Genomic DNA, 14,691 nt, shown 5'->3' on the forward strand with positions numbered 1-14,691 from the left:
GCATCAGAACAGGAGTAAGGAGTTCTAATGGGTAAACATAAGTAGACACAGGGAACAGGATCCCGAGACCTGTGCCGCCTCGCCAAACGTATATGCTAAGTGGAAAGTGAAAAGCAGTCACCCTATGGTAACTGAGAACACCATCCAACTCCCAAAAGGACCGCAACTTTCCACCATGACGAATCGACAATGTGAGAGGATAGATGGCCTCATCCAACCCGCAAGGTTTGGTGAAAGAAGGGAGTGATGCACTACTGAACATATACTAGCTATGGCCACCAACTAGGTTAGGATAGCCTAAGCTAATTCTGATATAAAAAACAACAGAAACATCAAGGAAGAATGGTGGGATACCAAATACACACCACTCTTTAGAATAATAAAATAATATATTCCTAAATCAAATGTCTAAATAAAAAAAGACTTCTGAGTATTTGACAACACTATAAATGGCGCCAAAAGCCTGCCGGCTTCGGAACAATAAAAGCACGCAACATAATAAAAGCAAACTGAGTAGAGACGCAAAATTCTCCAACACACGAAAGGGTGGTTACTTAGCTTAGTAGATGTTGAAGAAGTTGTACCTTTCATAATTAGAATAAAACACTCCAAAAGCTAAGAAAACTAGCAGAAACACTCCAAGCGAACAGCAAAGATGGTACTGTAAAGGGGAAGGGCCCAACAGGAAGCGTATTAGTCATAGCACATCTTTGAGATTGGGTGTTGTAACGGCTCTCTCCCCCATGTATCCTTCCCTATCCCTTTTCCTCCGAAACAAAGTTAACTCTATTTGGGGGTGGATAACCATGGCTTGTTATTAACATGTCCCTGATTTATACATGATATCTCTCGGGATATTCGCTCCGGAGGTAAAGAAATTCGTGATACCTCCAAGATAAATTTCTCTTCTATATCATTTCCAGAAATATCCCAAAAAGAAGCTGCCAATGACGAACTTCAAACTGGACGATATGGGTCGAGCCCAAAAATGCAGTTATAAGGAGAAATGGATGTCAGATTCATGAAAAATCGCTCTAAAATAACTTAAAATTTCGTCAGCTTCCAGGATGCTTGCAGCACCCCCTGGATTCTTAGCTGCTTTGGTTAGTTTTTCCGACCACTCCCCTTATTTGAGCGTCCGGGATCAGGGCTTGAGTGGGCAGATGGTTGTGGGACATGTGGATCCTTGAATGAAAACTGGTTGTAGCAGTGGAGGCGGGGTAGGCCTATGCTGATCTCCAATGTCTACTATTTTTTTTTTTTTTTCAATTTGTGCTCTCGTAAAAAACTTTAACAAGACGGGTTTGTGCGCATGTAAATAATTGTAATATACAAGTCTCACACATGAAGAGAAAACCCATTCTTTTTACTTTTATATGGAATATGAAACGAAAATAAAAGTATTAACGCATATATACAAAAAAAAATAAAAATTTTATCGTAAAAACACCTACAACAATATTGTAAACCTTACTCTTATTACAACGGTAAATTGCTCGATAGTTTTCCAATAGATGTATTTTTTTATTGTTTTTATTTTATTGTAAATTTAATTGGCTTTATAATGATGGCTTCAATTTTTTTCTATTTCTCTTTTGTTATGTTTTAACAATGAAAAATATCAACATAAATATGTCAGAAAATCCGAAATTTTCGCTCCGGAAAAAAAGGAGCAATTCTTTCTTCATTCACACCTCACTTACTAAACGGATTTTGAGCGAAGCGAAAAATCTATTTTTGGGTGAGGTAGCCATGTCGTCCTGATGGAAGTTCCTAAAGGGTAGCTTCCTAGGGTATATTTGACTACAGTGATATTCCCAGAGAATTTTACCTTAAGGTATCCAGAATTCTAACTCCTGGAACGAATATCCCTAAATAAATCTAACAGGGATATCGCATAATATCAGAGGACGTATTCTTGACACATCACATAGCTATCTTCACCCCGAACAGTATTAACGCTTCGAGGGGTTACAGTCACAAGAATCTGAAACAAGAATGAAAAGAGAGCCGCTCATAAGGAATCTCTCCTATTCCGTTTCCAATGTGTATGTGATGAAGGCGGCAGCGCCTCCTTTATTCCTTGTAGCGATATACGATATGCTACAGATACTGTATTATAGGGAGGGGTCAATAAGCCCTTTTACAATAAAAGGAAGGGTTGGTCCATCAGGATTACATGGCTACCTCACCCAAAAATAGATTTTTTGCTTCGCTCAAAATCTGTTTTTGGGACTCAGGCCATATCGTTCTGATGGAAGTTTACCAGAGCATTACTGTATCTGTGGATTCTCAAGCGGTGCCGTACTCTCAAGAAAGTATTTTCCTGGTCCGTCTAGACCTAGAGACCTATGATGTTACCGCCATACATCATTTCATCTAAGCATGAACTAAGTTAGTGCTTCCTGCCCCCTACAGGGAAGAGTCGTACTAGATTCTGGAAAAAGTCTCGAGGAGTACATAATAACTATGGATGACAAAATTACAAGCATGTATAGTGGTCTTGCCCTATACATTATAAGGCAAAGTTTATATAAGAGTCACTAATGTCAGTAAGAATTCCTGACATATGACCCAATGTGTCTACTTTTATTAACTATTGGATAACAGTTGTATCTACATAGGAACAAATCTTGCATCTCTACCACCATCCCCTTAGGGTACAACGTCAATCCTTCCTAAGGAGGGTTAAATCGAGTGGATTTTTGCTTGAATCAAGGAACAATCTTAAAAGACATACCATGATAAAAATATCCATATTTTAATCTTAATGCTCAGTGCATTTACAATAAAATGAGTGTGGGCGAATAAGACTATGAACTAGTTTATTAAAATTTAATAAACATACATATCAGATCAACATTTATAAAATTTATGAAATGTGGACGATATCCGTAAAAGCATAAAGAAAACAGTTAACAGAAAATATTGTTTCGTCTAACAGGAAACAGATTTGCCACTTCAATCGAATCATTAATAATAATGATACGGTCTGTATACTGTTTATTTACACTAGCGTAAGAAACGCTTGGCACAAGTGTCCGTATTATGCTATAGTTCACCAACGTCAATGGAACAGTTCGTAAGGACACGTTAGAGGCCTGTCGTTCAGTGTGTAGTAACATACTGTGACTACACACCCACCCTCTTAATTAATCGTCCCAAATTAATTACACTGTTCCTCAAAGATTTAAACAGAAGGTTAAAGAATTCTACCTACTGCTACCACAGACCTCTTGAGTTACTCCACTTGCTTCGCATAGTGCATAAGGAACACCTTGGATAACTACCAGCTGGTGTATGAACAAAGATGTTCAACGTCCATACAATTAAAGAAATTTTATGGAAGAAGCAACTTTCCTCTGACCATGACTTACGGGTGTACTGTCTGGATCCACTCTGCGAATAACACAGGTGAGTTTCACCCTTAGTTGTTTCAGAGATAACTTTGAACCCAAGGTTTCTCCTCTGAACAGCAGTCCTCCCATAAAGTCTGAAGTTCTATGAAGATAGACCTTTAGGCACTCCACTGGACATAGAGATGCATCTTCCTTCAGAGGGCAGATTCTCTGGGGACCCCGCCTGTTGGTGCGTAGCTTGTTCTTGGTAAGAAACGTTGGGTTTGGAAATAGATTCAGTTCTCCCTCCAAGAACTGGACGTGGCCTTCCTCTCTAGAGAGAGCCACTATTTAACTAACTCTGGCACCAAAGCGAGTACAAACACAAATATAACTTTTAATTCAAATCCTTCTAAGCGCATTCCTCATTGTTCATGCAATGAAGAATCTTATCTAATGACCATGAAATGAGTCTTGGAGGCACTGAAGGGCTAAGCCTAGCATGGGCCTTTGTAATTCATTAAGAACGTCGTTAGAAAGGTCGACCTGAAAGGCATATAGTATCTGTTTTCTCAAGGCAGACTTGCACAATAATATTATGTTAGCTACTAAACCTTGCTCATGAAGGTGAAACATAGAAATCTGTCGAGATTTCTTTTGGTTTCTTCGCCTTGACAAAGGATACGCGCTTCTTCCCTGAAGCCTCATATTGTCTTCTGGTTTCGTCCAAAACGTCTAAATTGACTTTTGATACCCCGAATCTTTTTCTCATCGCTAAGGAGAGAAAAGAATGAGATGCATGTTCCGTGTTTTCTGTAATGAAGCGAAGACAGTCGACTTCTGTACTCACTGAGACAGGGATGGATCCGGTAGGGGTACGAACTTTAGTCATAGTTCCAATGCTAGAGGGAACCACACACTGTTTGGCCACTTGTGGGCCACTATTGCCGCTTTCCCTTTGAAGGATCTCAGTTTATCGAGGACCTTCATAAGGAGATTGTGCGGAGGGAACAGATAAATACTGGACCATCTGTTCCAGTCTAGGGACATAGCATCCACTGTCTTTCATCGCAAAGAGGTCTATCTGCAGCTCTGGGACTTGACTCGAGATGAAGGAGAACGATCCTGTGTCTAGGGACCATTCTGATTCTATTGGTTTAAACCTGAATAGAACATCCGCTGTCACATTGCGGAACCCTTGAATGTGAACTGCTGACAGGTGCCATTTCTTCCTTTCCGCCAAGCGGAATATGGCCAACATCACTTGGTTGATTTGAGGTGACCTCGACCCTTGTCAATTCAGGCATCTCACTATCACCTCGCTGTTTAGAACCAGTCTTATGTGGGTCGAGTGGCGAGGAGATACTTTCTTTAGTGTCAGAAGTACTGCCATGGCTTATAGAAAGTTGATGTGAAATGACTTGAAAAGATTGGACCAAGCTCCTTGGGCTCTCTTCTGATGAGAGTGACCTCCCCAGCCTTCCTTTGAAGCGTCTGTGTGGATAGTCACTGACGGGGGAGGAGGTTGAAGAGGTATTGAGTTCTTCAATTGCTTGGCATTGGACCACGGCTTGAAAAGCGTTCGCAGTTGAGTCGGTAGAGGTCTCATTAGATCTCTTCGCGCGTTTGATGCATATTTTATCCAGACTCCTATTGCATCCTTTAGCTGTGCTCTTAGCACTGGATCTGTTATCGAAGCAAACTGTAGAGCCCAGCACTCTCTCCTGTTCGCGTCTTGATATCCATTTGGATTTCAATAGTCTCTTGACAGATCCTGCTATTTCTTTCCTCTTCTTACCAGGAATGGAAAGTCGATGTGTCTCCAAATTCCAGTGGATTCCCAACCACTGAAATTTTTGAGCTGGAGAAAGTCGAGACTTTTTGATGTTGATCTTGAATCCCAGATGTTCCAGGAACTGGATCACTATCTTAGAGGCTTGCATGCATTCTGTCCTGGATGCTGCCCACACCAGCCAGTCGTACAAGTAGGCTACTACTTGGATCCCCTTTAGGCGTAATTGATGAACGGCTGCGTTTGCCAGCTTAGTGAAAATCCTTGGGGCTATGTCTAGCCCGAAAGGCATGGCTCTGAAGGCGTAAAGTTTTCTATGTAACTTGAAGCCTAGGTAGGAGGAGAGGTGACGATTAATTGGAACGTGCCAATAAGCGTCAGACAAGTCTATAGAGACGGTATATGCCCTTTTGGGCACTAGGGTCCTTATGTGTTGAAGTGTGAGCATTCTGAACTTGTAGTTCACTATGAACTTGTTGAGTGGCAACAAATCTAGAATGACTCTGAGTTTTTCTGAGCCCTTCTTTGGAACACAAAACAGCCTTCCTTGGAATTTGATGGACTTAACTTTTCGGATTACTCTTTTGTCTAAGAGCTCTCGCATATATTGCACATATTCTTCCAGAACGGGGGTTGAGTGTTGGGAGAATATAGGAAATTGAGGTGGGGGACTGCTCCAGCTCCAACCTTGTCCATTCTTTATTAGGCTGTGGGCCCAGGGATTGAAGGTCCAACGATCCCTAAATAGCTGTAGTCTCCCTCCTACTGGAAGCATCTCACTTCTGTTGTTGTGGACCTGTGGCCTTGCCTCCTTGACCGCGTCCTCCCCTGGATCCCCTTCCCCTTGAAGGGCGTCTAGAAGAACCTCTGGCTGTTCCTCTAGCTTTCAAATGAAAGGAAGAAGTCTGCCTTTCGAAGGCTGGGTTAAAAACTGGCGACTGTGTCGCCACTTGTTGAGGTACCAGCTGGTACGTGGTTGGAGGTTGTGCCACAATCTGAGGCACCGCGGTCACAGGAAGTTGTTGTTGTTGCTGTTGGTAGGGTTTAGCCAGCCGAGAGGATAGCCTAGGCCTTTTTGTCTTCTTCTTGGGTTGGGGACCCTCATCCGGAGAAGATTTCCTCTTAAATTCTAAGCCCCACTTTTTGAGAAGGTTCCTATTCTCCGTGGTGGCCTTGTCTACTACCTCTCTAACCACTTCGTTGGGAAAGAGGTCCTTACCCCAGATACAAGAGGAGATCAGCTTCCTCGGTTCGTGCCTCACCGCAGCCGAGGCGAACACGAACTCTCTACAGGCTCTCCTAGCTTTAATAAAGCTATAGAGATCCTTCGTTACAATGGCCAGGTGGGTTTTGGCCACTACCATGAACATGTCCTAGTTCTTGGGGTCACTTGCCATCGTTTCTAATGTCGTTTGCAACGACATCGATGCCGCAAGTCTTTCCTTCGTCTCTTGCTCTCTGCGCAAGAGAAACTCCGACAGCTTTGGAAGTTCCTCACCAAACTGACGTTCAGCAATATCAGCTTCCAGCTTCCCGACTGAGAAGGTAAGGTGGACATCCTTCTAGTCTTCTTGGTTCAAGGGCATGGTCAGAGATAACGGCTTGCACTCCTCCAAGGAAGGGTATGGTTTCCTTGCCTCCACCGCCTTTAAGGCTGCCTTATATCCCTTTTCCATGAAGGGAAAGGCTCTGGTTGGAGAGGCCACAAAGGGGGGAAGCTTCTTACTCAAGGCTGGCACCTTTGAGTTTGTGAAGCCCCTCTCTTTCATCGAGCTCACTAGTAACGCCTTTGCTTTACTATGGTCAAGAACTATGACCTACTTCGGCTCCGTCTCCTCCTTTGAGGCTGGCTCCTTCCTAAGACGGACATAGCAGTCCGGGAAAGAATCTTTGTTGGGCAAACATTTTACCTCTTCCAGGGGAATTGCTCCAAGCTTTTCTGATATAACAATCTTTCAGGTTGTCATTGGCATGCGTTCGGCATACCTCAAAGGATTGGTATCCGAGCACAAAGGAAGACACTTCACGTTGAGTCGCTTCTGGGGCCCATGTGATGCTGCAAGTCTACGTATCGCCAGTTTCATTGCAGCTTCCTTTTCATCATTCTTCTTTTGAATTTGTTGAATCATCTCAACAATAAAAGAAAGAGTCCTTCTCAGGTCATCTGGGATACCAGATGATGTAGACGGAACAGGTTCTGGGTCCGGAACCGATGTAACCGACACCTCGTCGATTTCTTCTTCTTCTACTTCAGGAGCCTGGGACAGCTCTTCCTCCTGACCTTCTCCTAGAAGGTCCTTCTCTGTAGAATCCGACACCTCCGACATCTTATCGTCCAATTGGATGTCTTAAAGGGGGGCCGAGACTTCAGAATCTACCGGATTCTGGGCAGTTGGTATCTCCACCTGAGGCTGAGGAATGACTGCATCAGCCGATGCTTTATGGAAAAGGTAAGCCCTCATCTTCTCCTTTGGAAGGTAGGGGCCTGAGGTGTTTTTCTGAAAACCCCTCACCTAGGTTCGTAACTTTTCCCTGGCAGCATCCCTTGACTTAGGGGTGTTAAATGCCTCAGTAATCAGGTTAGAACATACTGTACAAACCTGAGAATCCCAATACCGGAGATCACCTCTGGAGGCTGCGCATGCTGCGTGCCTCCTGCAAAACTGATGTCCACAGTTATTGCTGCGGACATTGCAGAACACACTCCCGCACTTCGGATGGTCCTCCTGTAAAGAGAAGAAAAATCCATGACTAGCAAGTGAAGGCTTTTCACTTATATTAGAACTTGTAGCTTACACAGTAAAGCTATAAAGGAAAGAAGGAAAGACACATACAGTACTTGTATTTCCTGTCCAGCTAATTACTGTAACCTCCCAAGATATTAAAACTAAGGTTAATTCTATTCTAGAATACCTTATGTAATTTCCTAACGGAAATTCAAGGTGTAGCTCACACCTTGAAATAAAGTATTAATATACAGGATAGAATGAATACAGAAACAACTCACTTTCTATATATTGTACGGTCTCAACCAAAGGCTCTACAAGACAACATTAACCCTGGATAGGTACGCTCCTCGGACACCCCTTTAAGGGTATACTCGGACGCGAGCGACCCCGACGCCAAAAAAAAATTCTTGAAAAATCAGTTTTTGCAGTAACCTCCTTTTTTCTTTTGCCAAAAAAATTCAAAGAATGCTTAAAACAACTGTAAAGATAAATACTACTCATCTGCAGAAAAACTATTTATTATAAATATTTTAAAAAATTCAGTAGAAAAAAAAGACCTTACATAAAAATTCATGAAAAACAAGTTTATACATATATACACAAATCCTTTTAGGAATTGATTCTTGAATGTTTAGGACACATCTTGATGTATTTTGGATGAAGTCAGACCCATGGAGGTGAAGATCTGAAATGAGAAAAAAAGGGTAACTTTTTTTGGCCAAAAAAAATTGTGCAAATTTCATGAATTTTTTTGGGTACCCAAATGAAATAGGAAGTGGCTAATTTTTTTTAGGGAATAAACATATGTTATCCTAAAATAGAAATATGTAAAAAAATCTTCATTATTTTGTAAATTACATTTATATCAGGGGCCATATCTAAAGGTAATTTTTTGAGTACTTAGAAATTTCGTAAAAAAATACATATATTTAATATATAATATGATATTTATGCAGGTAAAAATATACCAAAATATCACAAATTCTCTAGGGAACAAAGATATATATAGATAGGGCAACTTACGCTTCGGATATGTCCACAAAATGGCCGCCAACCACACTGACTCAGACTCCCTAATCTGCCACTTGAAATGTAGGAAGGGTATGTCAATTTCAAGGTGTTATTTACTAATCTAATTATTCTTGGATATGCATAAAAATTGTATGGTGGGTTGCTGGATAATTGTCAATTATTTTACGACTATAAAATTAAAATTCTGACCCAAAAAAATTTTTTTGAAGGGTAATAAAATCGAAAAAAAAAATGTAAAACAATATAATATTTTAGCTAAAAAAATTTGATGATATTCAATCAAAAAAGAAGTAAACAAAGTTTTCCGACAAATAAACATCTAAAGGAATCATTACTCTGTGATAGTTCCTTAGTACGTAGTAATTTTGAAAGAAATGGGAAAAAACGAAAAAGTGGCAATCGCAGGAAAATCGAACACATACCTATATATACGCCATATCTGGCTAAAAATAAAGATAGGCATGGGTAGCCAGATCCTCTAGAAACACTTTCCAACACTATAAAAATACAAGTTTTGCGACACTACTTGCCAATTCCTTACGGTAACATGACTAAGCAAAAAAATGCAAAACAAATAAAAAGGGGCACTCGCGGAAAAATGGCCAACATTCTAATATACGGCATTTCAGAAAAAAAAAATTTCAGCCACGTACTAGGCAAACCATCAAGGCACATTTTCCGACAAATAAACATCTAAAGGAATCATTACTCTGTGATAGTTCCTTAGTACGTAGTAATTTTGAAAGAAATGGGAAAAAACGAGAAAATGGCAATCACCGGAAAATCGAACACATACCTATATATACGCCATATCTGGCTAAGAAAAAAGATAGGCATGGGTAGCCAGATCCTTTAGAAACACTTTCCAACACTATAAAATTATAAGTTTTGCGACACTACTTGCCAATTCCTTACGGTAACATGACTAAGCAAAAAAATGCAAAACAAATAGAAAGGGGCACTCGCGGAAAAATGGCCATTCTAATATACGGCATTCAGAAAAAAAATATTTCAGTCACGTGCTAGGCAAACCATCAAGGCACATTTTCCGACAAATAAACATATAAATGAATCATTACTCTGTGATAGTTCCTTAGTACGTAGTAATTTTGAAAGAAATGGGAAAAAACGAAAAAGTGGCAATCACAGGAAAATCGAACACATACCTATATATACGCCATATCTAGCTAAAAAAAAAGATAGGCATGGGTAGCCAGATCATCTAGAAACACTTTCCAACACTATAAAAATATAAGTTTTGCGACACTTCTTGTCAATTCCTTACGGTAACATGACCAAGTAAAAAAATGAAAAACAAATAAAAAGGGGAACTCGCGGAAAAATGGCCAACATTCTAATATACGGCATTTCAGAAAAAAAATATTTAGCCACGTACTAGGCAAACCATCAAGGCACATTTTCCGACAAATAAACATCTAAAGGAATCATTACTCTGTGATACTTCCTTAGTACGTAGTAATTTTGAAAAAAAATGGGAAAAAACGAAAAAGTGGCAATCGCAGGAAAATCGAACACATACCTATATATACGCCATATCTGGCTAAAAATAAAGATAGGCATGGGTAGCCAGATCCTCTAGAAACACTTTCCAACACTATAAAAATACAAGTTTTGCGACACTACTTGCCAATTCCTTACGGTAACATGACTAAGCAAAAAAAATCAAAACAAATAAAAAGGGGCACTCGCGGAAAAATGGCCAACATTCTAATATACGGCATTTCAGAAAAAAAAAATTTCAGCCACGTACTAGGCAAACCATCAAGGCACATTTTCCGACAAATAAACATCTAAAGGAATCATTACTCTGTGATAGTTCCTTAGTACGTAGTAATTTTGAAAGAAATGGGAAAAAACGAGAAAATGCAATCACAGGAAAATCGAACACATACCTATATATACGCCATATCTGGCTAAGAAAAAAGATAGGCATGGGTAGCCAGATCATCTAGAAGCACTTTCCAACACTATAAAATTATAAGTTTTGCGACACTACTTGCCAATTCCTTACGGTAACATGACTAAGCCAAAAAATGCAAAACAAATAGAAAGGGGCACTCGCGGAAAAATGGCCATTCTAATATACGGCATTTCAGAAAAAAAAAATTTCAGTCACGTGCTAGGCAAACCATCAAGGCACATTTTCCGACAAATAAACATATAAATGAATCATTACTCTGTGATAGTTCCTTAGTACGTAGTAATTTTGAAAGAAATGGGAAAAAACTAAAAAATGGCAATCACAGGAAAATCGAACACATACCTATATATACGCCATATCTAGCTAAAAAAAAAGATAGGCATGGGTAGCCAGATCATCTAGAAACACTTTCCAACACTATAAAAATATAAGTTTTGCGACACTTCTTGTCAATTCCTTACGGTAACATGACTAAGTAAAAAAATGAAAAACAAATAAAAAGGGGCACACGCTGAAAAATGGCCAACATTCTAATATACGGCATTTCAGAAAAAAAAAAATTCAGCCACGTACTAGGCAAACCATCAAGGCACATTTTCCGACAAATAAACATCTAAATGAATCATTACTCTGTGATAGTTCCTTAGTACGTAGTAATTTTGAAAGAAATGGGAAAAAAACGAAAATATGGCAATCACAGGAAAATCGAACACATACCTATATATACGCTATATCTGGCTAAAAAAAAATAGGCATGGGTAGCCAGATCATCTAGAAACACTTTCCAACACTATAAAAATATAAGTTTTGCGACACTACTTGCCAATTCCTTACGGTAACATGACTAAGCAAAAAAATGCAAAACAAATAAAAAGGGGCACTCGCGGAAAAATGCCCAACATTCTAATATACGGCACCTCAGATAAAAAAAAAGACATGCACGTGTTAGCCCAACCATCAAGGCACACTTTCTAACACATAAACATGAAAAAAAAAATCAATAATATACGGCAATTCCTTACTACGTAGTAAATTTTTACAAATATTGAAAAAAAAACAGAAATTGGCAACCGCAGTTAAATACCCAATATACCAATAACTACGTCGTATCTGACAAAAACAAAGTCACGCATGGGTAGCCAGATCATCTAGACACACTTTCCAACACTAAAAAAGCAAAAGTTTTACGACACTATTTGGCAATATCTTACGAAAAAATGACTTGGCAAAAAAATGAAAACAAATGAAAAAGGGGCACTCGCGGTAAAATGCCCAACATTCTAATATACGGCATCTCAGATAAAAAAAAAAAGACATGCACGTGTTAGCCCAACCATCAAGGCACACTTTCTAACACATAAACATGAAAAAAAAATCAATTATATACGGCAATTCCTTACTACGTAGTAAATTTTTACAAATATTGAAAAAAAAAACAGAAATTGGCAACCGCAGTTAAATACCCAATATACCAATAACTACGTCGTATCTGACAAAAACAAAGTCACGTATGGGTAGCCAGATCATCTAGACACACTTTCCAACACTAAAAAAGCAAAAGTTTTACGAAACTATTTGGCAATATCTTACGGAAAAATGACTTGGCAAAAAAATAAAAAAAAATGAAAAAGGGGCACTCGCGGTAAAATGGTCCTCGTGGTGATGAACGACATTTTAAATAAAAAAAAAAATCATGCACATGGTAGCCAAACAATCCACCAAGACTTTCCACAACTGATAACCTATACAAGTTGCACCATTCTACGACAATTTCATAATACGTAATAACTTTGATAATTATGCAAATTACCATAGAAGGGTAAACTCGGTCGCGCTCGACCCCGACGCGTCTCAGAAATCGGGGAAGGAGTACAGCTACAGCAACGCACATCTGGACACTACTAGAGCGTGTAGGCGAGACCCCTACTGCAGGTCGATCACCCACAAATTCAGTCACGGGGGTGAGTCACGTGATAAAAACCTCTTTTTTTTTTACGCTCGGGGTCGCGGACGACCCACCGTACCGTTCCAGGGTTAAGTATGTTTCAAGAACTTTAGTGTTACAACAAACTCTGTACTGTAGTTTTATTAATGCCGTGTGTACTACTCCACAAATATAGTAACTACTGTACATCGCATGCTGCTGTGCCGGCCAGCACGCGTCGGCACGTGCTGGAGTGCGCACGGCACGTGCCGGCCGGCATTTACCCTGTATAGTTCAAAGATATACTACCTTTAACTAATAGGCGGAAGGTCACTGGTTCGCAAATGTGTGCTGGCCGGCAATCATTGCCAGCCGGCAGCTGGAAACACTAACACCCAGCTGCCGGCCACTAATCGTAGTGGCCATCAGATTTCAGGATGTGTTTCCACTGCTGGTAAGCAAAGGTAGCAATACCCATGTCTGCCGGAAGTGACTAAGAACCAGAGAACCTCCACCTGCCGGGCTGCCGGCTGTTAAGCTGGCCGCGGGGCTAGGGGTACAAAACACTAGTAAGAGAAACAGTATGGATTTAAGGTTATAAGGCGGCATTGCCAAGAGTGAACATATGGAAGGGGAGAATGTAGCTTGTGGGCTTCCAATAAATCCATAGCCTGACGGACTCTACCGGCAGACATGGAAGGGAGACCAAGGGAGGTCTGGGGTTCACTCTCTAAAAGAAAAAGGGTCGGCTGGCAATTACGTGCCGGCCGGCAGAGAGCTGAGACGGTCCTCCATCCTAACCTACACTAGGTACGGAAGTAGGACTGCGGCCAAGAGATGCAATGGCTAGGCCATCACTAAGAAAGAGAAAGGGGGGGAAGGGATAAGGGTCCTATAAACTTCGTTCTAGCAAGAGACACACCCAAGCTCATCCTAACCTAGGGTTGTCTATTAGGGAGGAAGACTGGCAATACTTGCTATCCTCCTCCATACCAGAACACAGTTAGGTGTAGTTATTTCGCCAGGCAACGGAGAAAACTCATTCTCCAGCCCGAAAATAACAATGCAGGACAGTCTGCTAGACCACTAGAGGAAGGAAACATCTCATACAGAATCATTCAGACGTGGACTTGGGAAGCAAAGCTTCCTGTGTCTGCACCTAACCTAGCAAAGGAAACTCATTCTCTATGCAAGGAAGACGCAGACCACAGACTAGAAACTCTCATGTTCTGCCCCAAACCAAAAAAACAGCCACTCTGGTTATTAGGTCAGGACAGACATATCCTAGTAAGTTATACCTGAATATTATTCAGATAGGATTAAGCCTAAGGCTTACTCAGAGGGAGAGAGGGATTGAACTTAGTCTCCGGAGGAGAAAAGAACAATCGGGGATGTGCGAAAGTATACTACAGTACTATAGGCTACTAGCCTAGGTGCGGTGAGAATTGATTACCTAAATCACCGAAACTCTCTCGTATACAATCTTGGAAAAGAAAATTCAACAATATCTTACATGTATAAAATATTTGCCTATAGCTTCTATAAAATAACACTCGGAAAAACTTATATCATGCATGAAAGTACTAGGGCCAGACGCCTAGGCTACTAAGCCTCGCGAAGGGCAAGATCGGTTACCTATATCGCCGAACTTAAAACTAACGGCATCATATAAGAATTCCTAGAAGAGCTAAATAGCTAGATTTATTAAAGCATAAAAACCGGGAACGTCGCTCTGGCTAACTAAATGACCCATATATAGCGAGCGACAGCATTCAGGATGCCTCCGGTAGGCAATAGCTCTTGTTTACGTTAATATCACTTTGATTTAATTCAAAACGACAAGAGCTTACATTTATACAAAGTAAAGATAATACTCAACTTTCTAGAGGCAGAAGAGGCCGGAGAAGGCATCATAATGTTGAATTATATCCAAA

General features: G+C 40.5%; 1 protein-coding gene across 1 annotated transcript in view; it reads left to right on the plus strand.

Moving 5' to 3' along the window:
- The first annotated feature begins 1,067 nt into the window (after nt 1-1,067).
- Nucleotides 1,068-14,691, plus strand: part of LOC137614933 (uncharacterized) — a 23,764-nt gene continuing 10,140 nt past the window's right edge. Inside the window, exon 1 of the mRNA XM_068344583.1 lies at nt 1,068-1,103. Within this exon, the coding sequence (XP_068200684.1) occupies nt 1,068-1,103 (36 nt within the window). The remainder of the gene's footprint in view (nt 1,104-14,691) is intronic.

Source organism: Palaemon carinicauda, chromosome 21 (genome assembly GCF_036898095.1).
Source record: "Palaemon carinicauda isolate YSFRI2023 chromosome 21, ASM3689809v2, whole genome shotgun sequence".
Taxonomy (NCBI): domain Eukaryota; kingdom Metazoa; phylum Arthropoda; class Malacostraca; order Decapoda; family Palaemonidae; genus Palaemon; species Palaemon carinicauda.